We start from the raw sequence: 27,086 nt of genomic DNA, 5'->3' as shown, positions 1-27,086 counted from the left end.
CAATTTAAAAGTTGATTTTGCTGTTTTTTCGAGTTTTTTAAAAAGGAACCGAATGGGGTCTTTGCGGGTACTTTGTAGAGGCTCCATTCGGTTCCTTCTGTCCGCTAGGGTCTTCACCAGCCAATAACGACTTAAATAGATTAAAAAAAAGGTTATATTGTTTATATGAAGAAAACTTTTGTCACTTGTAATAGAACTCATCGAGTCACATCTTGATGATCTCTCTGATTTTCTAAAAATAAGATTTTCCCTAAGACAGATAGAGATAAGTTTGGAAAATGTTGAAAGTATCTGTTTGTTTTTCTTTTGTTAGAGAAAAGCCTGCCTCTATGAAGCAGATTATTTATTTGACACCTACGAGAAAGCAAAAATGAATACAAATAAATACACCCATAGTAAATATATCCATAGTACTTCGCAGTGGTATTTCCTATTAAATTCCTCAACCGAAATCGAGATTTTATTCAATCAGAACTTTCTTCTGGGCCTGACAAATGACTATTAACTATGAATCTGAATTCAAGTTAATGAATCAGAAAGGCAATCGTATTCTTGCATTTTTATTTCTGTTTTTAGGTATTTCTGGTAAGATATGTTAGGTGTATGTTATGTCATGATAGGCTATTTTATAACACGTGCGAGTTGTATCAAAACTGGTTTGGAGACGCATGCTTGCGCACATACGAAAAGAAAATCCAGATAAAACATGCAAACTTGTTCCCAACGAGAAGACTGACGAATCTAGGAATGCAGCATCGCAAAACGTGAGTATTCCACAAATTCGCAAATTTCCAGCAATTCCAGGAATCTTTTCTGCTCTTGGAATCTAGTTTATATTCAAAATCATCTTTTTCTTTTGTTTTCAGGCGCTTCATTTATCGATATGAAGTCTGAAGTTTTTTAGAGGAAATAAGGTGAAAAGCATTATTTCGATTTTCGAACAAAAAAAATTATGGGTATTGCACTTAATGCTTTCCTTAAAAAAATAGTCAAAGTATGTGAAGAGTGCCTACAAGGAAGGGTTTCGTAGCTTTAGGTGCTTATATTTTGGGCCCTTCCTTATTTTTTTTCAATTTAGTTCACTATTTCCACATTAGTCCGTACGACGGACAGACGAACGGACACCCGACCAAAAGTATAGTAATTTCTGCCCAGGGCTACGAAACCCTACAAAAAAAAACTTTTCGAAATTTCTTTCGAAATTAACCGAATAATTTAAAAAGGTTTCAAAATCAATAAAATGGCGGAGAATTTTCTAAAAAAAAAATAATAAAATCAATTTTCTCAAAAAATCTACACTTTTATTCCTTCTTAATTTTTTAAAAATTTGTACTTCCATAAGCAATTCAAACCTGTGACTTTTATGCAGGCTAAATAACTTTTGTGACCAGGAGATTTTTTTTCTTAAAATCGAATTTTCTCATTCTTCTCACAATCAAAAAATAAGACAAAATGAGAACATAGATGTTTGCAAGTCTAAAAAAATACCTTTCACTGTTTCGTGATATCTTGCATCATTTATAAGAAAAATTGAAAAATCATATTTTCAGGAACAAAATTTCCATTGACCACAAAAATATTTTAGCCGAATTAAAACTGATAGGATACTTTCCGTATATCAGCAGAATTTTTAAAATATTGTCCTATTAAAGAAAGAAGGCATTTTGAAAACCCCACCTTTTTTTTATATTTTTCAATATTTACCAAAATTGCTAGTAATCAGAATGAATCCGATAATTATCTGAATTAGTTCAAAATTTTTAACTGTTTAAAGAAAAAACTTCATGTTTTTTTGTAACAAATCAAAGAACTCAAATACTTATAACTTTCTAATTTTTTTTTTTTGTTGAAAATAGGAAAAACACATTTTGCCATACTTTTTCCTTTAAAGTTCCACTATTTGGTTGAAAGTGTAACTGTTCGATTGATAATTAATTTTTTATTGAAAATTTTACTTTTTATTAAAAAATTTAATTTTATTGAAAATTTAACTGTTTTGTTGAGAATTACACTATTTTGTCATAAAAGTATTTTTTTTTCCTAATAGAAAAATCTTTTTTTACTGACAATTTAACCATTCCGTCTTTGGGTGAAAATTGAGTTTTTAGATGAAAATTCAACTATTTGGTTGAAAATTCGTTTTTTTGTGGAAAATTAATCTTCTAGGATGAAAATTCAACTAATTAGTCCAAAGTTGAACTACTTCATTAAAAATTTATTTTATACGTTGACGTTTCATTTCTTTTGTTAGAAAATTTAATTATTTTGTTGATGTTTAGTTTTTCATCCATTCCAAAATTAGTTAATTGAAATGAAAATTGAAATTTTCTAGTTTTGGTTGCAAATTAATAGTTTCTAGTTAAAAATTCCACTATTTGGTTATATATTAAAGATTTGTTGAAAATAAATACTGTTTTGTAGAAAATTATTCTCGTTGGCTTGAAAATTTTCTTTTTCTTTTGGAAATTATATTTTTTTGATAGAAAAAACAACTATTTTTTTTGAAAAATCGTAATTTTTGTTGAGTTTCACTATTTTTGATTTCAAATTAAAATCTGCTTTGAATTATTTATCAACGATTACATTTTTCTTTGAAAATACATATTTGTTATTGAAAATTGAACTTCTCCTTTAAATGTCAAATTCATTGGTTAAAAATGCAATTTTTTGTTGGAGATGTATCATTTATTTAAAAAAATTTTCCTTAGGTATAAAACCTAAGTTATTTTGTAGAAAAATTCTACTATTTTGTAGAGAATTTCCGCTTGTTGGCTTAATGAATCAACAATTTGGTTGACATTATTTTTCTCTCTTGTTTTAAAATTCTTTTTTGGTTGGAAATACAACTTCGTTGTTGAAATTTCCTCTTAGTTTGAAAATTCATCTTAGATAAAAACTGATTTGTTTTGGTTGAGGATTCAACTGTTTTGTAGAAAATTTTTTTGTTTTTTCGTTGAATTCAACTTTTTTTATGAAGAATTTAAATCGTTTTTCAATTAATTTTATTATCAACTATCACATTTTGCATTGAACTGCTTGGTTAGATTTTTTTAACATTCATCACTTTGGTTAAAACTTTGTCTGTTTGCTAGAAAATTTCACCTATTTCATTTAAAATTCAACTATTTGATTAATAAGACATTTTTTGTTCAAAATGTAACTACTTTGCTGAATTTTCGGTTGGTAAAAATGTCCTCCCTTTTCTTTGAAAGTTGAAGAATTTGGTTATAAATGTAATTTTATTTTTTGATTGACAATTAATTAGATTGTTTTTGAAAATTCAACTATTTGGTTAGAAATTAAACCATTTTATTTAAAATTCGACTATTTTGTTGAAAATTGCACTATTTTTTTTAGTAATCTTTTTTGGTAGGAAATTCAACTCTTTTGTTGAAAATTCATCTGTTTGGTTGAATACAACTGATTATTATTTAAAATTATAATCTTTTAAAATTAATAATTACCTAATACATTTCTCGTTGATTATTTATGGTTTTTTAATTATTAAACTAATTGATCAAAAGTTGAACTCCCTGATAACAAAAGTCTTTTTTTTAAGGTTTATAATTTTAATTAAAAATTCCTGTATTCTGTAAAAAACTGAAGTATTTTTTTAAAAACTTGTCTTTTTCTTTAAAAAATGGTTTTGTTGAATATTCGTCTTTTTGGATGGAAAATTCATCTTTGTATTTGAAAATTCAACTATTTAGTTGAAAATGCATCTGTTTAGTTGAAAAATCATCCCTTTTACTTAGGTTCAACTATCTGGTTACTAATCTAACTATTTAAAAAAAATTAAATTGCTTTGTTGAAAATCACACTATTTTGTTTAAAAGTCTTTTTTTGTTAGAAAATACTTTTATTCTGTTGATAATTCGTCTTTTTATTTGAAGTCAATTTTTTTATTATTATAAATAAAATCTTCTTTGAATTAATTATCACAACTTCGCAAACTCCCAGCATTAAATCTAGTTCATGTTCAAAATCATCTTCCGTTTTGTTTTCAAGCCCATCTTTTATTTATCTGAAGTCTAAACTTAAAAAGTAGTTTAAATTTCAAATTCGTACCACTTTGTACCGCCAAGTCGAGAGCACTTTGCATTCAAGAAAATCAGAAGAATTCTCTAAAGTGTTCTCTCATTTATCGGTGAGTTACTTTACGCGCTGAAAAACTGTTCTTGTCGAGAAACATGAATATAATGGATTCTGAGGATATAAAATTTTATTGATAAAAATCATACCGGAAAAATGATGCGTTCTCCAGCCGTAACCATAATTGAGCTCTTTTGTGCCGTTTAACAATCCAAAGTGGATTTTTCCAGCACTATTTTTGGGACCATCAGGAATCCATGGTTTTGCTTCTATCCAATGTTGGGTCACGAGGGCTCCGCAGAGTAATCCGCCACTCAGTAAGGAGAGGAAGAATGTTGCAAATATTGTACCTCTTCGAAACATGGACGTCATTCTGGTATCACTTACAACTGGCTCGGGCTTAGGAAAGGTTGCAACAACTGAACAAAAATTAGAATTAAATCATAACTAAAATTAAATTAAAAATTATATGTTTGAAGTATATTATATAAATATAAACAAATATAAATATGTATAAATATAAATAATTTATTTGAGAATGTTACAATAATAATCTGTAAACTGTTTCTATGTTACACTATTATCATTTCTAAAATAGAAAATTTGCATAGAATTTTTTTTTCTTAATTCATCACGCAAACGAAATATTTTAACAATAAGAATAGATTTTGCTATACCAAAAAGTTTCCAAAAAGTTGCGAATATTTGAATCTTTACTTCTATTTTTTTCAACTCCCAAATTTTTCTTTTTAATTCTATAGTTTTTGACCTAATACAGATATTAGAATTTTTTATAGTAGCATAATAATAATTATAATAACAGTTTTTTTATTATTAAAAAAAAGTTCAAACTTTTCTTTTTGTTACTTTCGTTATTTTCGAAAAAAATACAATAATAGATTTTGTAAAAAAAAATTCTCCTGGGAACAAAATTTTGAGATTGCAGGATATCTTCCTTATAGGACAAATTTAAAAAAAAATTGACAAAAATATAACTAGGTTTTTTCTGTAAATCGACAGAATCTAGAAAGAAAGTTCCAATGTCTACATTAGGTCAAAACTATACGGTTCTCATGATTTTCTGTCATCTCTAATAGACAACATATTTCATCGATGAAAAAATAAGTCTAGCAGAAAAAAATTTTTTTAATTTTTTGATCAGGACAGAAAAAAATCTCATGCTATCTCAAATCGATATATTTCCTAAACAGAAATGATTTGAAGTTTGAAAGTTCGAAAAAAATTAATTTTTCGACATACTTCAATGCTGCTTCCACGGTTATCTCATTTAGAATAATTTCCCCGTTCCCATGTATATATTCGTTTATCTCAATAACTCAAGTAGTCACAATTTTACTTGAAAATAAAAAAAAATTGTAAACTAAAGTGCTTAAAAAATGTAAAATTTTATTCAATTGATCCTTTTTATACCTTTATTATAACATAAAGACGCATGGAAATCTAAGAAGGCATATCGAAATATTAAAAAAACATGACTTAGGTTCGTCAAAAAGTAAAGAAATATTTTTCATGATTATCGTATTATTGTGTGAATTATTGTGTTCAATAAATTAATTCGTGGGTTAATCACTATTCATTTCAGGTATATAAATATTTTTTAAGTATCTTGCATTCATTAAAATATTTCGCGGTATTTATAAAGGTTCCGAGAAATGTTGAATAGATTTTATTTTTTTTCGAAATTTTTATGATTTTTGGGTATTTTTAAAGCTTCTAAGACATTTTAAGGAGCTTTTAATTTAAAGTATTTTAGGGGACTTAGAAAGATTCCAAGGATTTCTTAATGAATTTTATTAATTTGAATTGATTTTAAAGCTTTTGAATATAATGGGATAAAGAATTTTCTAGAATTTATGAAGGCATGAAAGAATTTACAGGAAGTATGAGGTTTTAACATATTCTATGATTTCTGATAGAATATGATTTTCTGAAATCATATTCTATGATTTCAGAAAATATTATCATAGAATATCATGGCATTTTGTAATATTTGATTGGATTTTAAAGAATTTATTCATAAGAAGTGAGAAACTTCGTAGGGTTTTAAAGATTTTAATTCATTCGAATTTCTATAAAAGTACTCTTTTCTACTTAATTCAATGGATTTTTTAAATTTTTTAGATGTTTTCATTTAATTTATTCTGAGGATCAATTGATATCATGGTTAAAAGATTTGAAATATTCTGACGTATACTTTATTTAATTCCTTGGCAGTTTCAAGAGCTTTAAAAAATTTGAGAGAAGTGTAAAGGATTTTAAATAATTTGGATTATTTTAAAAGATTACAAAGACATTTTTTATTGGTTTCAGTCATTTAATGGGATTTAAAAGGATTTGAAATACTTGAGGGTATTGTAAAAGATTCTCAGGCGTTTTCCAGGGATTTAAAACGTTTCAAGGACTTTCAAAGGATGTCAAAGGATTCGAAAAATTTTAGGAAAATTTTTTAATACTCCTAAAATTAAAAAAAAATTTTCAGTGGTTTGAAGGTTTTCAAATACTGAAATATTTTATATAAAAGAATTTTCCCTCAGGCATGACTGACTTCGTAGGGTTTTAAAGATTTGAAGAGATTTTCAACTATCTTTTACAATTTATTTGTAAGTTGCCCTGGATTCTGAATTATTTATTCTAGATCCTTTTAAATTCTTTTATATTCTTCTAAATTTACTCAATTCTACCAATTTTCAAAATTTTTTGACCATTTTTTTATATTTAAAAATTTTATGTGCGGCTCTTCATAGTACTCAGAAAGCCAAGCAACTTATCCTTATGACTTTTTTCGATAAAAATAAAATTCTCAAGTGTTATAGCATTTTAAAAAAAATTAATCAATAGAAAATCAAAATTTTAACACAAAAAACGCACGACATGAAAAATAAAGTCAAGTGAAGAAAAAAAATTGCTTTTTGAAAGCTCTACAAGATTACCATAACAACTTTTTGGATTTTCTTCGAAAACTAAAAATTCTAATTTTGATTGCACAAAAATAATGAAAAATCAAACATTCCATTTTGTGTTACAACTATGCAGGATGCGAAAAAAGATGATTTAACAAAAACTGTGATTTCAAAAAGGATCTACAAATTCATTAATAATCACTTTTTGATCGGACGCGTACCTTTTGTTTCATTCGTGAAAAATAACATTAAAAATAAAATAATAAAATAAAAAAATTTATGAAAAAACGACAAAAGTTACGAAAACAAATTGATAGAAAAAAGTTATTCAAACAAAAAAAATTTTTAGAATAATTTATTAAATCCTCATAATTTATGATTGAAAAAGTATTAGAATTGCCCGAAATTTGACACTATAATATTCCAATTTTGAACCGAACGGCGCAAAATACGAAAAAAAAGTCTCACAGATAAATTACAGCTTTTGAAAAATCCTACAAAATTTTTTTTCAACATTTTCCAATAGGACTCGTAATTTTGCTTTTATTTCTCGTAAGTAATATGCAGAAAACAGAAAATTCCAACATTACCCGAAAAGACGCAGATTTTTTAGTTGACAATTCAACTTTTTGGTTCAGAATTCTTGAATTTTGTTAAAAATTCTTCTTTTTTGTGTGGTAAATTATTCTTTTTGTTTAAAAATTAATCTTTTTTAGTTGAACATTCCACTTTTTGGTTGAGAATTCTTGAATTTTATTTTAAAAAATCGTCGTTTTTCGGTATTAGATTATCTTTTTGTTAAAAAAATTTTTTTTTATTACAAATTCAACTTTTTGGTTGAGGATTCTTGAATTTTATTAAAAAGTTGTCTCTGTTGGTAGCAATTTGATATTTTTGTTTGAAAATTCTTATGTTTTAGCTGAAAATTCATCTTTTGGGTTGAGATTTTTAGAATTGTGTTAAACATTTATTTATTTTTCGGTAGAAAATAAATATTTTTATTTAAAAACTCATCTATTCAGTTAAAAATTCAACAGCTAGGTTTAACAGTTGAAATATTTTCTTAAACATGTATTTTTTTGTTGACGATTTAAAATTTTAGGTAAAAATTCATTGCTTTGGTTGGAAATTGAAATCTTTTTTTGAAAAGTCCTTTTTTCGGTCGAAAAATTACTTTGGTAATTAAGAATTTACCCATTTCAACTTTGTGTGAAAATGGTTCGTTTTTTAAAGTAAAAATTCAACTTTTGGGCTGAGAGTTCTTGTATTTTGTTTGAAATTCGTCTTTTATGGTATAAAATTAACTTTTTTATCTTTTTTTTGTCAAAAAATTCAACTTTTTCGTATAGAAAATTCGTAATTTTGTTTCGAAAGTTTAATAATTTAGCAAAAAAATCAACTAGAAAAATTACCTTTCTCAGTTTACAAATTCAATTACATTCAATAACCAAATTAACGTTTGTCAACGGGGGGGGGGGGGGAATTGCCTAAAATTTATGTTATAAAAGACATGTAAAAAGAAGAAATGGGAAAAAAACTTTTTACGTCTTTTAAGCACTTTAGATCAATGTTTTTAAAATCATATAGCATATTACGATGAAGGAATTTGAACATGGAGAAGTGATTATGAAGATAACTGTCGAAAAAATTCACTTTTTTCGAACTTTCAAACTTCAAATCATTTCTGGTAAGGGAAGGTGTGGTTTTAAAAATCTGAAGAAACAAAGACAAGAAATCTGTTTTTATATATAGAATAAGATTTTTCTATCGTGATCGAAAAACGGAAAAATTGCATTTTTTCGGTTCACCCTAGTCCTGCCTTATTTGAAATAGATTCAAACATTTAAACTAAAACAATGTTTTCAGTGGTCAAGATATAAATCTGAACTTCAATTTCAGAGATAAAATACAAAGAGAGCGCAGGTATAAATGAACTATAATGATATCGACAGACAATCTCTTCTAATTGATTCGAATAGTAAGTTTCCTTTGTAAATATATCTATGATCTTGTTTCTACTATTTTTAATTTACATTCAGCATTAAGATTATATAATTTTTCTTTGGAGATTGTAGGTAAATGAGTAAGTAGGGAGTAGGAAAAGTTAGTTTTGTCGAAACAAAAGAAAAACAATGTTCGATTGACTATAAGATTATTTTCTCTTAAATAATTTCTTTAATCCTTTCAAGAATTAAAAAATATTTTATTTAAAGAATGCAGCAATAAATTGCTTCAGCCTATCCGAGTTTTAGGTATTTTGAAATAAATTATGATACTGGAATAATTGCAATACTTTTATTTTTATAACATTTAATTTATAAAGTAAATTTAATTTTATTTCTTGATAAAATGTCTGTTTTTAATTGGCATTCATTATTAAGGTTATAATATGATTTCTCTCTGTAGATGATTGGTAGTTGGGAGAATTAGAGAGAAGATAGGTTTACCTTGTCCCTGAGTCTGATAGCAAAGTGACCCTGGTTCAGACAAAGGAAAAAAAGATTGTTTGACCATAATGTTATTTTCTTTAAAATCATTTCTTCAATCCTTTCAATATCTTCAAACATATTTTATGAAAAGAATGTAGCAATAAATCGGTGCAACCTAACCGAGTTTTAGGTCTTTTGTAATGAATTATGATAGTGGAATAATCGCGGTGATTTTGTTTTTGTAACCTTTAAAATATAAATCAAATGTAATTTGATTTGTTAATAAAATGTGTGTTTTTTAATTGGCATCAAACTTGAAGTTTTTTCCGCGGTTTTTTTCACGGTAATGTGCATCGTGGGTGTTTAACACCCCAGCGTATTTATTCATGTATTGTGTAACCCTTAATGAATATTTTGTCAAAATAAAATTAACTGATATAGTTTAAGGTATCTTTTATAATGTAGAGTTAATTTTATAGCAATTTATTTACTTTAGATCTGATAAAAAAATGATTGAAAAAAGTGAAAAAAAGTTTTTTTTACCTAAAAATTCATAACTCACGCAATTTTAATTATTTTAACCTGAAAATTTATGACTATATTTTGGAAATAGTCTACTTTCATGAAAGAAATATTGCAACATGGATGCTTTCAAAAAAGATATTTATTTGCGCATGACGCGCTGCCGTAAGTTATAAGCCATCTACAAAGAAAAAAAGTATGAAATAATCGAGAAAAAAAATTATTTCACTTTATATGATATTCTTATTTTAGAAAGTAAACAAAAATCAATAAAATTTCAACATCAAAATTTTCTCAAAAATTACTTTTTCACTCACTAAGTGCACACTAGGTGTCTTATACCCGACGATTTTTTTAACTCTACTTTCAGCAGCTGCTGCTAATAGATTAAAGCTTTACGCAGTATACTAAATGACTTTACTTACATTTAGTGTCTCTAACTAAAGCTAGATGGCGACACTTACTCAATTTCTTCGAATTAAGTATGGTTTATAAGAGTTTGAAAATTACTTAGGGTCTCAGACACCCACAATGCACCTGAAAGGTTAAACTCAATATGGTAGGTGGCGGTCCTGCGGACCTAATCTAAAAAATCATTAATGAATACAATGGTGCCCGACAAGAAACATTTAAAACATTACATTCTTTTTGCATTCCAATTTTTAAAAATGCAGTTGAAGCGATCGAAATAATTTCGTCAGTCTAAGGAGAAGGTGCAGTGACCTATAAAACTTGAAAAAATTAGTTCCAAAGTTTTCGCAATGGTGATTTTTTAATTAGAATGCAAAAAGGATTGATTACCTCAAATGCTCCTTGTCGGACGCTATTCACTAATGATTTTTGAACTCGAGTCCACAGGGCCGCCACCTATTAGATTGTTTTTTGAAGTTTAAGGTTTTCCCTTTAAAACTACCTTTGGGAGAAAAAATTCAAGTTTGACCAAGATTGACAATTAAGGCATCAAAGTAAAGGCACTGAATTAACTTGTAGTCCTAATATGATTTCTCTGTGGCGAATCTGGAGATGGTTGGGACTTGAGAGTAGGAGTAGGGAGTAGGTATTTACCTTGCGCCTGAGTCTGAGCAAAGTGAGCCTGGTTGAGACTCTTGGAGAACTCGCCCTGCTTGACTTTCTGATCGAATTCAGCTGTATTTAACTTTTTGGAAAACTTGACACGGCAGTTGCTCCTCGGCTTTCCTGGCTTTTGAAGAGAAGAAGGTCTTGGCCTTTTGGCGAAGGTATATGGAATCGTGTAGGGTTGGGCTACGTAAAAGTATATTGGCCTGTAGTCCTCCTGGAACTGGTGTGGAATGTAACCATTCGCCTGATGGCAGCCGTTGTAGATGCTCGGTGGACCCTGGCTGTAAGCGTAAGAGCTCGGATGATAATAAGTGCCGTAGTGGTTCGCCGTTTTTCGTGAATTCCCTTCCACGTTTTGAGAAGAAACTCCTTCCACGCTCTTTCCAATTCAAATCACTGAAGCATGCTCGACTTCGTGGTCGACCCTGGAATTAAAAAAAGACCAATCATTTTCAGGGGTCACAGTCTTTTCGCTATTTCCCGGCGTTTTCTTTTTTTTAATTCCACCCTTTTCTCCTTTAATATACGATATTTGAAAATACAATAAAAAATAAACTCTCTTAAATAACAGTTGAAGCTTAACGATTTTAAAACCGTCAGATAGGGTCAGGATATGGATAAAGTCGGCTAGAGTTCGGGGTAAAGTCGTCTAAAGTACGGGGTAAAGTCGGCTAGAGGTGAAGTCGGTTGTAATACGCCGTATGCCCGTACGGGATAAAGTGGACGAAGGTACGGGGTAAATCTGGCTTTAAAGTATTACTTGCAGTAAGATCTAAATGATAAATCTTGGAAAGGAATATTTAATTACACTTAATTGTTTAAGGATTTTATTATTAATGATGGTGTTTCTTAAAAGAGAAAAAAATCTCGATTATTTGAAAAATTTTAAATATACACAGATTTTTTCTACGCCTATAAACATTAATAAAACATATTGCAAAAATCTCTTTTTTTAAATTCATTATTTCCATAAATAAATTCCAGACTTCACACTTTTTCCCCTATTCCTCTCTTTCTCCCTTTTTGAAGAATCCCTCAATTTTCCCCTGTTTTGAGAAACTCCCTCCCCCCTTTTATTTTTTTCGAAAATTAATTTTTTCTTTCTATCGCTTCTTACCACTCTTTAAAAAATTGTTGAATTGTATTCAATGATAGCTTATTTGTTCAGAAAAAAGATTCTTTATAACTTTACTGTTTCCAATTGTAGAAGAAAAATTATCTATGGTTGAAATCGTTTAAAAAAGTTTTTTAAACAAATAACTAAATTTTCAGATTTATTTACATATTTTCAAAATTGGAAAACATAGAGTTTTAGGGAATGTTTTCCTTGTGAATCAAGCCTTGACTTTTAAATATTCAACGATTTAAATTAAATTTATTTTAATCATACAGAATTAATTAAAAAATTGTATGAAAAAACCTAATTGTATGCAATAATAAAATGCTGTAGATATATTAAAAAGATATTATAATAATATTTTTAAATAATTAATAAAAAAGAGTACATTTTAAAGTTTCTCCATAGAAAAGAATGTTTTTTTCTGTCATAAGGCATGACTAATATTTATATTATTTCTATTATAAATATCATTCGCAATATTTTTTTAGAGACCTGATTTTTGGCACAATTATAATAAATGCGAGCTTAATTCTAACCCAATAAGAAAATCCAGCTTTTATGGTTAATTGTTAATACTTTTTGATTAAAAATTCTACAATAATACTACTTGGTTGTAAATTATTGTGCTTTATCTTTGGTTAAAATCGCAGTCGAAAATTGTTTTAAACAATTCTTGTATTCAAAATGTAATAAAATGTCTTTAATTAAATACCATGTGCCATGAATCATTCAAATCTTCATTTAAATTTGATGTGTATTGGGAAACTGGTTTTGTAATATATTTTATTAAATGTATTACACCTCAGAAATTGTGCAATTTTTTACAGAATCAATAAATTTCTAAAAAGGGTCACCATTATGTGCTAAAGTATCAGATTTAATTATTAACTGATTGAATTCAATTATTTTGTACCCTAAAGTCAAATCCACCAACTATTTTACAATTTTGATCTCGATTGTCAATATGATTACTGTTTATAGTTTTAACGACTTTAAAGTATTCGTTTACTTATTGTAAATAATAAGACGACTGAAAAATCCCGAAAAGTAAAATTCTAGATACTGTAAAATTTCCGAATAATAAAATTCCCGAACGGGAAAATTTCCGATGAAAATTGTCGAATTATAAAATGTCCAAACTTGAAAATACCCGAATGATAAAATTCTCGTATTTAAACAGGTACAAATTTCTTTAATAAATATTATTAATTGATTAAAAATACAATAATCAAGTATTCAGAAAAATTATTTTTAATGTTTAAAGTTTCTAAAATTATTGTTTGAAATTAAAATAACAATAATTTCCATCCAGAAATACATTTGTTCAATTATTGCTATTTTAAATTAAAATAATAACTTCAGAAACTTTAAACATTAAAAATTTATTTTTAGATAAAAATATTTGATTATTGTATTTTTTAATAAACAAATGATTCTTTTTAAAAAATGTTCTCATCGTTTAAATAGGGTTGTTTCGCGATTTTAGATAAAATAAGTTTGTAATACATAATTTTAATTTTAATCGAAGGTGCGTTATAATTTTTTTCATTTGTGTCATTCAGCAGAAAAAAATTATTAAAAATTGAAAGCGGTTTTCATAATGATCTATCAATGTGACGATGCGAAACTCATGATAAAGAGGTTAGGCCACGGTCTACTGTCAATTTTGACTATTTTGATTTGATACCTTTATTCGTTAAAGATTATGTGACAAAAAAGTTACCCAGTTGTAATATTTGGTTTAAGAGTCAGTAATTTTTATTTAATTGTTCAGTAAACATGACTACATTCAAGTACTTTTTAAATGAATTCTTTATACAAAAGTTTTGGTTTTAAATGTTTTTCCAATGTTTATAATGTTTTTTAAACAATATTTTGCGACTTAAATTTTCTATGTGCACATAACCAAAAGAAAACATAAACACAGGAAAAGATATTTGAGAAACACTGACACGTGAGCTGTGATTGGTGGAAAATCCTACCCCCTTGACGTCAAAGGCACCCTCCATCCAATCGACATTGTGATAGAAAATTCATATTTTAACATTAAATTAAAAATAGTAAACAATGTGTTAAAAATATTTTATGTGCGTTTTTATCATTAGAATTGTATATACTATAAGATCCATTTATTGGAAAAATGATATCTGACTTTGGAAACAACCCTATTCGGCAATAATTTTCTAATTCGGAAATTTTACTATTCGAAAGTTTTAAAGTCAGGAATCTTATTTTTCGGGATTTCTCAGTCGTCCCTTTATAATTATTAATTAATTATTAATTGTTTTAATTTATTTCGCTGTCACTAAAGTGAAAGAAGTTTCCAATTTCTAAGTTTAATGGATTTGAACTCTTTAATTAATTTCCAAACCCGAAACAATCTTTCCAGATTTATTTAATTAAACCATAAAAAATAACCATAACTTGGTAGCGACTATTAATGTTATAATATTAATTAACTATTAATGTTATCTAAGAAAAACTTTACTAAAATTAATAAATGCATTAAATTAAAATTTTCAAATTAATTTTCTTCTCCCGCTAAAATTTAAAGGTGATACTGCGCCACCCTTCTAAACAAAAATATATGTAATTTGCTACATGATTAATTTTTACATTTTGTCGAGATGTCACACCTAATAATAAGCTTCGATATAAAATTCAACAATTTAAAGTTTTTTTCCTTCTAAGCAGACGAGGTTTGAGGGAAAATGTGAACATAAACGTAAATAATCGCAAATTGAATATTCGTTTTTGAATTTCAGTTGAGCAGTTGGCCATTCTGCAAAAGAGTCAGGTTAAAACTTGTTGAGTTGTTGACAGTTAAACCAAAACAATCGTCTCGTCGCGCTCCCGGTTAACAGGCAAAAATGTACCACTTTTAACAATTTTATTAGGTATTCGATTGCATTCATGTACGAAATAGTGAGCGCTCAATATTTCATAATAATTTAGGAATGTTGAAGTGTTTTTATCATTCTTACGTTCATCGATATATCACTTCATTTCGCCGATCCGATTCTAAGTTTCGTTCGGATTATGATAATTTTGAGATAATACCATTTTTTCTATTGAATTTTCGAACATTCCGCGAGTTTGGATCGTGGTTAATACACGTCGAAGTTGGTAAGTAAAAGTTTTATTGATTTTTGAAATTGTAAGTGTCGGAAATTTTGTTTCCAATTTTAGGTTAGAATAACGAAAAACCGTTAACAATTCTTCACTACTCGTAGACGCCTCATTGTTGCTTTTTATTATTTTTAATATTACCAAATTTGAAAATTCGGAACATTAAAATTCTCGAATCAGAAAATTTTCAAATAAGATATTCCTGAATTATAAAATTTTCTAATAATAAAATTTCCGAACAGTTTATAATACCAAATTTGAGAATCCTAAATAATAAAATTCCCGAGTAAAAACATTCGTAAATAATAATATTCTCGAATTAGAAAATTCCCAAATAATAAAATTCCTTGCAATTGATAATATTGCCGAATTTGTAAATTCTGGAACTAGAAAATTCCTGAATTATAACATTCCCGAACAGTTTATAAAACATTACCGAATTATAAAATTTCAAAATAATAAAATTCCCGAAGAATTACAATTAAACAATTGAAATGTTTTCAAATAAACATTATTTATTGAAAGTACAATGATCAAATATTTGTATAAATATTATTTTTATTGTTTGAAGTTTTTAAAATTATTATTTGAATTTAAAATAACAATAATTGAAAAAATATATTTCTGGATGGAAGTTTTTTAAATTCAAACAATAATTTAGGAACTTTACACATTAAAAATATTTTATTATTGTGTCTGAATAAATAAATAAAACTGATTAAAAAATGTAATTGTTTAAATTCGGGAATTTTCTGGTTCGGATATATTATAATTCAAAAATTGTATGATTTTAGAAATTATTTTTTTTCTCTTTCGGTTCAGCAATCTTTCTTTGCAGAATAAATTTTTTTTTTCTTTTCACATTGTAGGTGCATTCTGGTTAATAAACTTGTACTAAAAAGATTAAAATAATTTTTAAATCCTTAAGATTTTCATAATTTAAATACTACATAATTGAGAAATTGCCAAAAAGCTGACCATTTTAGAGAATGAGAAAAAATCTCATGTTTTTGGTAAAAATTCTCAAATCTTATTTTCCAAATATCATTTGGTAAAAAAGACGTCCAATTTGTTGTATTTTTAACCAGAAATATGAGCTTTATACAAAACACTTTTATTTTATACCAAATAATTTAATTTTCTACCAAATTGTTGATTTTGCAAACGAAAAGGACGACTTTTCTACAAAAAAATTAAATTTTCAACCTGAGAATATTATTTTTTAACCGCGAAAAAATAAGTTTCAATTAAAAATATGAATCATTAACCAAAAAAATGAAATTTAAAGAAAGTAATAGCAAAAAAAAAAAGAAATTTTCCACTAAAAAGAATAATTTTTAACCGGACAGTTACATTTATAACAAAAAGATATGAAGTTTCTGTAGAAAGAGATGAATTTTGTAAACCAAAAAGATGAATATTCTATAAAATAGTGGAATTTTCGACAAAATAATCCAATTTTGTACGTAAAAATTCAGCTGTTCGGCTCAAAATCCAAATAATTTGTTACAAGTTAAATTGCCTTGTTTATTTTGTGTAAGTCAATGTTTTTGATCAAAAGATCATCGATTTTGTTGACGATCGGTCCTTTTGGAAAGTTGAACTATATTCTTAAAAATTTATTTTTTGGTTAAAGGTCCATATCCTTAGTTGAAAATTTAATTGTTTTGTTGAAAAATTGTTTCACTTTTCGTTAGAAATTAATTTTTTAAACTAAAAATTTAACCATTCCGTTTTTTTTTATGCAAATTAGTTTTCTTCTTCGGAAATGTGACTTCCATTTTTGGTTGAAAACTTATCTTTTTTCGTTGAAAATTCATCTCTCTTAGTTGAAAAGTAACTTTTTTGAAAAAATCATCTTGTTTGCTTTAAGTTTCAACTGCGTTTTAAAACATTCGACCTTTTAGCTGGAAAATTTAGATCTTTTGTTGAAAATTGTTCTTTTTCGGTTGAAAATTAATCTTATTTTTTGAAAATGAACCTTTTTTTAGTTGAACAAGTTCTCTACCGAACTCTTCGCGAGCGTGTCTAATTTTTTGTATTGCAGTATAAAATTCAATAACAATTATTTTTCATTCATGAAAGTAGCTTTATGTTACTGTATTTAACTATTTTGTTGAAAACTCATTTTTTTCTGTTTATCATAATTTTTGTGATTGTATTCTCTTTCTTGATATAAAAATCTTTTATTCTTAAAAATGCAACTCATGTTAAAAAGTTGTCCTTTTTTTGGTTGAATTAAACTGTTTTTGATTAAAAATTAAATTTTTTGGCTTAAAATATCAACTACTGCATGTTTCGTTCAGAATTCATTTTTGTGGAAATGAAAATTTCATTTATTGGTTAAAAGTTAAACCCTTTTGTTGAAAAATTATTTTTTTCCTTGAAGGTTTATTATTTTAGTTGAAAATTCATTTATTTGGTTAAAAACTGAACTATTTTGTTGAAAATTCGCTTTTTCCTTTAATGAAAATTATTTTTCTCCTGAGAATTTAATTATTATAGTTAAAACTTTAACTATTTTGCAATTATTCCAGTTGAATATTCCATTACTTCAGTTAAACATTCATCTCTAGATAAAAAGTACTTTTTTTAACTAAAAATTTAACTATTCAATTTTTGTTTGAAAAATGATCTTTTGTGTGTGAAAAATCGGATTTTTTGTGGAAATTAATTTTCTTCGTAGAAAATTCATCTTTTTGGTTTAAAATTTAACTATTGCAGTTAGAGATTGATCATTTTAGTTCAAAATTAGTCGATTTTTTTAGAATATTAACTATTTTTTAAGAATTGGTGCTATTGATTTTTTGGTTGAAAATTGATATTTTTTAGTTCAAAATTCAACTATGTAGTTGAAAGTTTATCTTTTTAGTTGCAAATTCATCTTTTTGGTGTCAAATTCAACGGTTCCAGTTGATGGTTGATCATTTCAGTAAAGATTCATCATTATATTTGAAAATTCATCACTGATTAAAAATTTAAATACCTTGTTTGGAAATTGTTTTGTTTTTGTTGTTGTTGATAATTAAGTTTTTTTAACTTCATATTTAGCTATTGCATTTATGGTTAAAAATTGATTTTAGTTCGAAATTAAACTATTTCGTTAAAAATTCATTTATTTTGTTGAAAATTCGTCTTTTTTTGGTATGAAATTAATCTTCTTGTTAGAAAATTCATCTTTTTCGTTGAAAATTAACGTATTCCAGTTAACTACTTATTAGTTTATTTTAAAATTGATTTTTTCGGTTGAAAATAAAACTATTTGGTTTTATAAAAATTCATCTACTCTGGTTTATAATTCTTCTTCTTTGTTCATAATGTGTCCCTTAAGGGTATACATGACTTCCATTCCTTACAATCTTTCCGTTTAAATCTATATATTTTGTTACAATCTTATCCTTTTTATATATACAATTATTTACCACTATTTGCATAAAGTCTTATATCTAGCTGCTTATTTCTATTTCCTGCGATAGCGCAATTTAGGACTTGTTAGCAAGCGAGTGAGCGAGCGAACGAAAGCGAGAGTGCAAGCGAGAGAGAGAGAGCATGAGAACGCAAACACATCTTAGTCTACTTAACTTTTACCTTACCATTACTTACAATTTTCACGCTTCTAATCTAAGCGACTTCCGTTTCCTTTTTCTTTCACTTTTTTATACCCCCATTTACCTTTTTCACGTGAATTCTTTCATTCTCCCTCGTTCGCTCCTCTAGCACCCTCCAACTCCTTCATCCATTCTTCTCTTAAACCATCTTCCCCTAGAATCTTAACCACATTTTCTTGCCAGCTTCCTTTATCTTCCATTCCTTTCCTACATCCTTCCCATACATGCTCCCATGTTTCCTCCTCCCATTCACATATGCTACACATTCTGTTCTCTTCTTTTTCCCAGTACATCCTCTCCCTTACCTCGTTTCCCAGTCTAAATCTTGCTATTCTGGTCCACCTTCTCTCTCCCCATCCCTTTTCTAAATACTTTGGCATTCCTTCCTTTTTTATCATATTATACCATTTATTGTATTTTGATTCCTCAATCGCCCCCCATCTTTCTGTTAATTGTCATTCCCTCTCCCTTTTTTCCAATTCTTCATAGTTTACTCCAGTCCCGTCTTCTATTTCTCTATCATCAAAGAACTCCCTCCTTTCTTCTTCCCACCTCGTTAATTCGATCGCCCTCCCTCTCCTCTCTTCTACCTCCATCAAACACTTTCTCGCCAACTCCACTCCCTTTCCCTCCCTCAGCTTTGTCTCAAATTACCATACCCTCTTACCCGCTCTAATACTTAACTTATCCCTTTGCGCTTCTTCTCTCACCATATATCCTGGCGTCCTCCAGTCTGCCCCTAGTGTCCACCATATATACCTTTCTTGTAAACTCTCAATATCTTTCCTTTCTTTCCATCCCCATATCTCTGCTCCATAACCTAAAACCGGCCATACCAGCGTATCAAATAACCACATTCTCCTTCTCCTTACATGAGCTGTATGATCTCCATTCGTCTGCAAGATACATCCCAAATATTTATACTCTTTGACTTCTTCTAACTTTATTCCTTTCCATCTCCCTGACCATTCTTTCTTCCTTCCTCCTCCTTTGCTAAACCTCATTATCTTTGTCTTTTCTACATTTACATTCAGCTTTTACCCATCTAAGTATTTCTCTAATCCTGTAATTAATCCCGTCATCCCTTCTTCATCCTCTGCCATCGACACTATGTCGTCTGCGTATGCCAGTGTATATATCTTTTCCTTCCCTATCCTAACTCCTTCCCAACCCTTTCTCCTCATTTCTTCTTCCAAGTCTGATATTAATAAATTAAATAAAAGTGGGCTCAGAGGACACCCTTGTCTCACACCTCTCACCAACCAGAATCTATCTCCTACTTGTTCTCCTACCTTTACCCTGCTTCTTGTCTCCCTAAAAATTTCTGATACTTTCTTTATTAATCCCTCTCTTATCCCCTTCTTTACCATAAATTTGTCTATTTCGCCTCGGTCTAATGAGTCAAGCACCGCCTTCAAGTCCACGAACATTGCTATCATTGCCCCTTTTTCCCTTTTAATTCTCTTATTTACTAGATAGTTCAGAACATATATGTTGTCCATTACCCCCATTCCTTTTCTAAACCCTGTCTGATTCGGTGACTCGATCTTTTTTTCTTCAACTTCTATCTTCAATCTCTCCGACAAAATAGTTACATATACTTTATACAGTGTTGGCAGCAACGTCACCCCCCTATAATCTTTAACCTCCTCTCCCTTGCCTTTCTTTACTATTGGTATAACTAATTCTTCTTTCCATAACTCTGGCCACCCCTCTCCTCTCCATACTCTATTACACATTATCCATGCCCATTCCTCTAGTTCCTCCCCTCCACATTTCCGTACTTCATTTGGAATCTCATCAATGCCAGGTGCCTTTCCATCCTTCATTATTCCTAAAACTTTAACTATTTCTTCCCTTGAAATTTCCTCTTCCTCGTCTCGTTCTCTACCATATTTTCCTCCCTTTGCAACTTTTCTCTCTACTCCTCGTAGCAAATCCAAAAAATATTTCTTCCATTCTATCATTTCAATATCTTGTTTTACTCTTTTTCTTCTTTTTCTTTCTCTATGTACTACCTTCCATACCTCTTCTTCCGTCCTAGCCTTCTCCGCCTCTTCCTCAAACCTTTTATTCTCTTCCTCTTTCTTTTGATAACACAATTCAGTATATTCTTTCTTTTTTTTCATATATTCTTCCCCATTACTTTTTTCTTTTCCCCACTCACTTCTATTCCCCCCTTTACTAACTTCATTATTGTTTGTGCACTCTAATCCTATTTTTATTTCTCCTATCATTTTTTCCATCTCCTCGTCCACATTTTCCTCTCCCATTTTGATATTTTTTATTTTTTCTCTAAACTTTTCTTTTCCTTCCCTTGACCAATCCCTTTTCCTATACTTTTTACATTTGCTCCACGTTTACTCATATTGCTATTCCTTTTTTGTCCCTCTAATGTCACTATTAAGGGAAAGTGATCCGAATCAATATATTCTCCTACTTCTAGTTTCTTAACCTTCTCTCTTACCTCATCATCCACTATCACATAATCAATTACTGTTCCCCTTTCACTTCCTGAGCGTGTATATTCTCCTTTTTCATCCCCTTCTATATTCCCGTTTAAGATATACCATCCCAACTCCTCCAAGCTCTTGAACAACTTTTTTCCCTCCCCATTTAGTACCTTATCTTTGGATTTTCTTCCTTACTCTTCTCCCCATTCCCTTTCTCCTCTGTCTCCTGTTTTCGCATTGAAATCACCACCTATTATCATCCTAATCTCTTCTTTATTTACTTCAATCATTTCATTAATCTCCTCTGCTTTTTCCTGCATATTACCGTTCACATGAATCCCCACTACCTTCCACTTCTCTCCTCCCATCATAGCCTCTTCTACCATTACTCCTTCTTCTTGTTCATTCCTGTCTTTCTTATCTTTCCCTGTTATACATTCATTCCTTACTCCCATCACCATACCTCCCATTGCCCTGCCCTTTTTATTCTTCCTCTTTGCATTTTGCACTTGCCATCTGTAACCACTTGGTAACCTTCCCCTTACTCTTTCCCATCCCTTTTTATCTAACCACGTCTCCATCATTATGACTACATCCCATTGTGTCAAGTTTCTCATAAACTCATTATCCTTTCTCTCTAATCCTTCTATATTCCAGTAACAAATCTTCCATTCTTCCCTACTTTCGTTTCTCATCTTTTTTTCCTTCTTACTATTTCTTATTTTCCTATCTCCCATTCCTTCCTCTTCTAGTTTCCCTGCACCTCATTTCTTACTATCTCTTCCCTTTCTTCATCCCAATCCCACCATACTCCATCTATCTGAATTCTCCCATACTTAACCCATGTTCTCTTTCCCTTTTTTTCTTTCCTCTTCCGCTATTTTCCTTAATTTATACTGCATCTTCCTTTTTACCCATGTAAAATCATCCTCTATTCTCTCCGGACTACCATATAATAACCTCTTCTTTGTCATCACCTCCCTCTTATGTTCCCATTTCTTTAGTTTCACCAGTACCATTATCTTCCCTCTTCTCACTTCCCTTCCTATATTTCGCATTTCCTCTATCTCTACCTTAGCATCAATCCTTTTTAGTACTTCGTCCACCCCTTCCTTGAGCTCCTTCCCCTCTAATCTTATACCCTTTATCACTATTTTTAATTTTCTTTTTTCCCTCTCTTTCCTCTCTATTCTTTGTTCTATGTTTCTCAGCCTTTCTAACTCCTTATTCCCACTCTCGCCCCCACCGTAATTTCCGATCGAGCTTTCAAGTTTCTTCATCTTACCTCTTATCTCCTCTACCTTTGTATTATTAACTTCTTCCTGCTTCTCTAGTTTTTGCTCCAATGACTCCATCCTCTTTTCCAACTTTTCCCTGATTTCTTCCCATTTTTGTATTTCTTTCTTAACTTCAGCCATTTCCCGCCTAATTTACTTCTTTAATTCCTCTTCCCTTCTCCCCTGCTTTTCTTCATAAATCCCCATTCCCTCTATCATCACTTCTCTAATTTCCTTTAGCCTTTCTTCTTTCATCGACCTTTCATTTACACCTCTGCTACCGTCAGCACCCTCCCTGTTATCGCTTTTTCCTACCAAACTCTGCTTTTCCGGCGGCGATCTAAACATTTTTTGGTATTTAATACTCGCCCCGATATCTTCCTTCTCTTCACTGCTTTCCCTCTCCCCTCTCTTCCTTTTGATAAATGCTTCTATGGACCCTACGCTTTTTGCCCTTAATCTTTCCTTTTCTATAGTTTTTTTATACTTCCCCCTTGCCTTCCTTTCCTGTATCTCTTTCGGCGTACTGAACACTTCCTGCTCTAATTCTGTTTCTTCCGAGGAGATACTCGCTCCACTAGCCATTAATCAAATTGAAATCTTCCCGCCTTCTATACTTCCCTGCCTCTATCGTCGCTGTCTGTTACCTGTCACGCCTTTCTTTGTCGCTACCCAACCCTGCTACTACCAATCCGTCAACACAGTCTTCTCAACCTGTCACAAATCTCCAAACAAACTTCCACACAAATCTGTCTCAATCCTCCAAAATATCTACCTCTCCTTTGCAATCTAACAATCCCTCAATTAGATCTCTCACCTCCACACCCTTCCACACACTTCCACAATCCACTCACCTCAAATTTCACCACAATATCAGAAAAACTCAGCATCAACAATTCCCGCTACTTTACACTTTCATGCCAGAAACGGAAGTCTCCTCTGGTTTATAATTCAAATTAGATGTATAATTTTTATTAAAATTTATCATTTTGGATGAAAATTTGCTTTTTCAGGTGGAAAATTAATTATTTTAACTGAAAAAGTAATATTTCCATTTTTTGTTAAAAAACTGATATTTTTAGTTCAAAATTCAACTATTGGGTTCAAAATTAATCTTTTTTAGTTGAAATTCAACTAGTTGTTTAAAAACGGATATTTTTCAGTTAAAAATTCAACTTTTTGGTTGAAAATTCATGTATCTGTTTAAAAATCCAAATTTCTACTTGAAAAGTTAGAAATTTGAAGGGGTTTAAGTTAATTTTTAATATAGTACTTAAATTATTTTACCTAAATATGCACTGAATTTCAAGTAAAAGTTAATGAAATAAAAATTTGTTAGAATTATTATTCAAATTTATAGGCTAGAGACTAGACAGATTTAAGAAATGATTAATTATGTTTTTAATTTTGTTTAATTAATCTATTGTGCTAAAATATTTAAGAGTATTTTACAATATTAATTAAATTCCTAGAAATATTTTTTAAAAAAAAACCTTATTTATAATGAACTCGCGAAAAATTATGCCTGTAAATAACTTGAGATACCTGGAGAAAACATAGAATTGTCTGGAAATTTTCTTCCAGGATTTAAGTAGACACCCTACTGAAATGAAACAGGTAGAAAATTCAATTTTATTTTTTTTGAAAAGAAATTTTTTAAGCTGAAAATTTAACTTTACATTTTTGGCTGAAAACTGATCTTCAGCTAAAAATTCATGTTTTTTGTTAAAAATTCGTCTTTTGGTAAGAAATTAATATTTTTAATTGAAAATAAACTTTTTTAGCTCTCTTATCCCCTATCTAGTATTTTTCGACTAATCAGCCAAATATTTTTATGGAAATTTGTAATTTTAATTAATTCAAATTGCGTTAATTTCCGAATCTGAAGGACAGGAAGCTGGGCGAAGCTGCAATCGCTGCGGCGAGGGTATCCGCGAAGTAGTAAGTGCCAATTTTAAAGTCCCTCTTCCTTCCGATTAATGTCGTAGGATGAATGGTCCAAAGATCGGCACGGTCGCAAGTTGTAATCTAAAAACGAAATCACATAGTGACTGCTAATTAAGGTTTATTCCTCAATTAGCGACTAATTTTTCACAATTTGTACATATTTCTTAGCACAGGTGTAGCCTCTTCTTGGTGGTCCGTTATACATTATTTTCTTATCTTTTCAACGTTTTATTTTTATTCTTCACATGTAATGAAGATGTTATAGTCAAGATTTTAATTAAAAACTACGAGAAATATAATTTCCATTTTTACGCCAAGATGGGAATTACGGGAAAGCTTCGTATTGAAGGGAATCCTGAATGTTTTTTAATTAGTATATTTGCATTTTTCCCTCAATGCGAAGACAACTCGAGGCTCATTGTTTTCATCAACTTTTTTTTTAATTTTAGTCAATTTTGATCAGTAAATAATATCGTATAAATATCATTCAGATTCAGGGTTATTACAGGCCAAGGAATTCCAGTAATTTAGGAAATTTCAAACTGGTCAGGAATGGTCAGGGAAAACCTAACAGTCATGGGATTTTCGATAAACTTATGTAAGTTTTTTTGTTTTGTTTTGAAAAATCAAGAATTTGGTTAAGAAGTTATTGATTTTGATTGAAAGTTCAATTATTTCGTTGAAAATTCGTATTTTTGGGCCGAAAGTTCATCTGGTTTGGTAGAAATTGCATATTTTTTATTTAAAAGTCACAACTCTGTGGTAAAAATTAATCTATTTTGGTTGAGGATTCACCTGTTTTGTTGAAAATTCGTATTTTTTGGTTGTATGCAACAGTTTTTGGTTAAAAATTAAATCTTTTCATTTGAAATATCAACTATTACATATTTCGTTGAGAATTTTTTTTAAAATTCAACTACTTAGTTGAAAGTGGCACTCCATTCTTAAGTATTAATCTTTGTAGTTGATGATTCATCATTTTATTTTAAACCCCTTTTTTGTGCAAAACAAATTATTAGTTTGCACAACCATTTAATTAGTTGTTGATACTAACTGAATAGTCACTGCAACAAATGGAATGGTTGTACCTACTAATAAAATAGCAGTATATACTAATAAAATAGCAGTACGATATCTTAATAACTAAATATTTGGCTCAACTAACCATTTTTTTCAGTGTAGAAAAATAATTCCATTTATTAAATCTTCCTCATTTTGTTTAAAAATTAATTCCTTTCTTCGAATATTTAACTCTTCTATCAAAATTTTTTTTTCTTATAAAATTTTTCTTTTTTGGCAGATAATTAATCTTTTTGGATTGAAAATTGAACTATTTGGTTAAAAATGTATCTTTTTGGTTAAAAAATGTCCATTTTAGTTAAAATTGATTTCATTAACTGAAACCTACTGATTTAATTATAACTATAAAAGTTATTAATATATACGGGTTTTCTTGAGGTATAAATAAAAAAATACATAAAAAGAATTTTTAATTAATCCAAATAATATATATCCATTTCATCAATTAATTGATTTTGGTTGTTTTTCTGGATGATAATTGATCTTTTGTGGTTAAAAATTAATGTACTTTGTTGAAAATTCCTCCTGTTTGGTAGAAAATTCATCTTTTGTGTAAGAAATTACACTAATTGTTTTAATATCATTTTTTATTAAATATTCATAATTTTAGTTACAAACTAAATACTATGGTTTAAAATTTAGTTCCTTTAATCTGGCAGGACCACATTGCAAAAATTGCTTGAAACCTATAGGGAGTTTAGGTCTCATTTAGGGCTCACTTAATGCCCTATTGTCAAATTTAATGCTCCGCAATTTCTCGAAAAAACCTGTGGCCATGCTAGCTTAACGTTAACCTAGCCGGACCATACAGAGAAAAAAACTACTTAAGCATTATTTCTTTCCATAATAATGAAGGGCTCAGTTAATGCCCTATTGCCAAATTTGATGGTACGCATTTTTTTAAATCTGTGGTTCTGATATCTTAACGTTAAGATAGCAGGACCACACATAGAAAAAGTTACTTGGACAATATTTCTTTGCATTATAATTTAGGGCTCATTTTAGGTCTCAATTCATGCCCTACTGCCAAATTTGATACTACCCATTTTTTTTTTAAACTGGCGTTTCTACTATCTTAACGTTAAACTAGCAGGGCCACACAGAGAAAAAAACGACTTAGGCATTACTTCTTTCCAGAATAATTTAGTGCTCATTTAGGGCTCTTGGAATATGAGAATGAAAAATTTAAAAAAATGGTTTAAACAACTTTTGTTTAAACAATTTTAGTAATAATGAATTAAACAAATTTCTTCTTCTACCCTATGTTAAGGCTCTCTTAGGGCTCCATGAATATGATATTTGAATTCAACAAAAAGTTTTGAAACAATTATTGTTTGAACAAATTTACCGACAAAAAAATTATTTTCTTTTCGTTTCTCTTGCATAATTTTAGGCTCATTTAAAGCTCCTGAAATATCATCAACTAAA

General features: G+C 29.1%; 1 protein-coding gene across 1 annotated transcript in view; it reads right to left on the bottom strand.

Annotated features, from left to right (window-relative positions):
- LOC117171575 overlaps positions 1-27,086 on the bottom strand; it is an 88,388-nt gene that overhangs the window by 22,807 nt on the left and 38,495 nt on the right. The window contains exons 2-3 of the mRNA XM_033359010.1: positions 11,030-11,469; positions 4,242-4,511 (exon numbers count right to left, since the gene is read on the bottom strand). Coding sequence (XP_033214901.1) covers positions 4,242-4,464 — 223 coding nt within the window. The 5' untranslated portion in view covers positions 4,465-4,511; positions 11,030-11,469. The remainder of the gene's footprint in view (positions 1-4,241; positions 4,512-11,029; positions 11,470-27,086) is intronic.

The sequence above is a fragment of the Belonocnema kinseyi genome, chromosome 4, assembly GCF_010883055.1.
Source record: "Belonocnema kinseyi isolate 2016_QV_RU_SX_M_011 chromosome 4, B_treatae_v1, whole genome shotgun sequence".
Lineage (NCBI taxonomy): Eukaryota > Metazoa > Arthropoda > Insecta > Hymenoptera > Cynipidae > Belonocnema > Belonocnema kinseyi.
The sequence above is the reverse complement of the archived record's forward strand: the minus strand, read 5'-3'. Positions and strand labels throughout refer to the sequence as shown.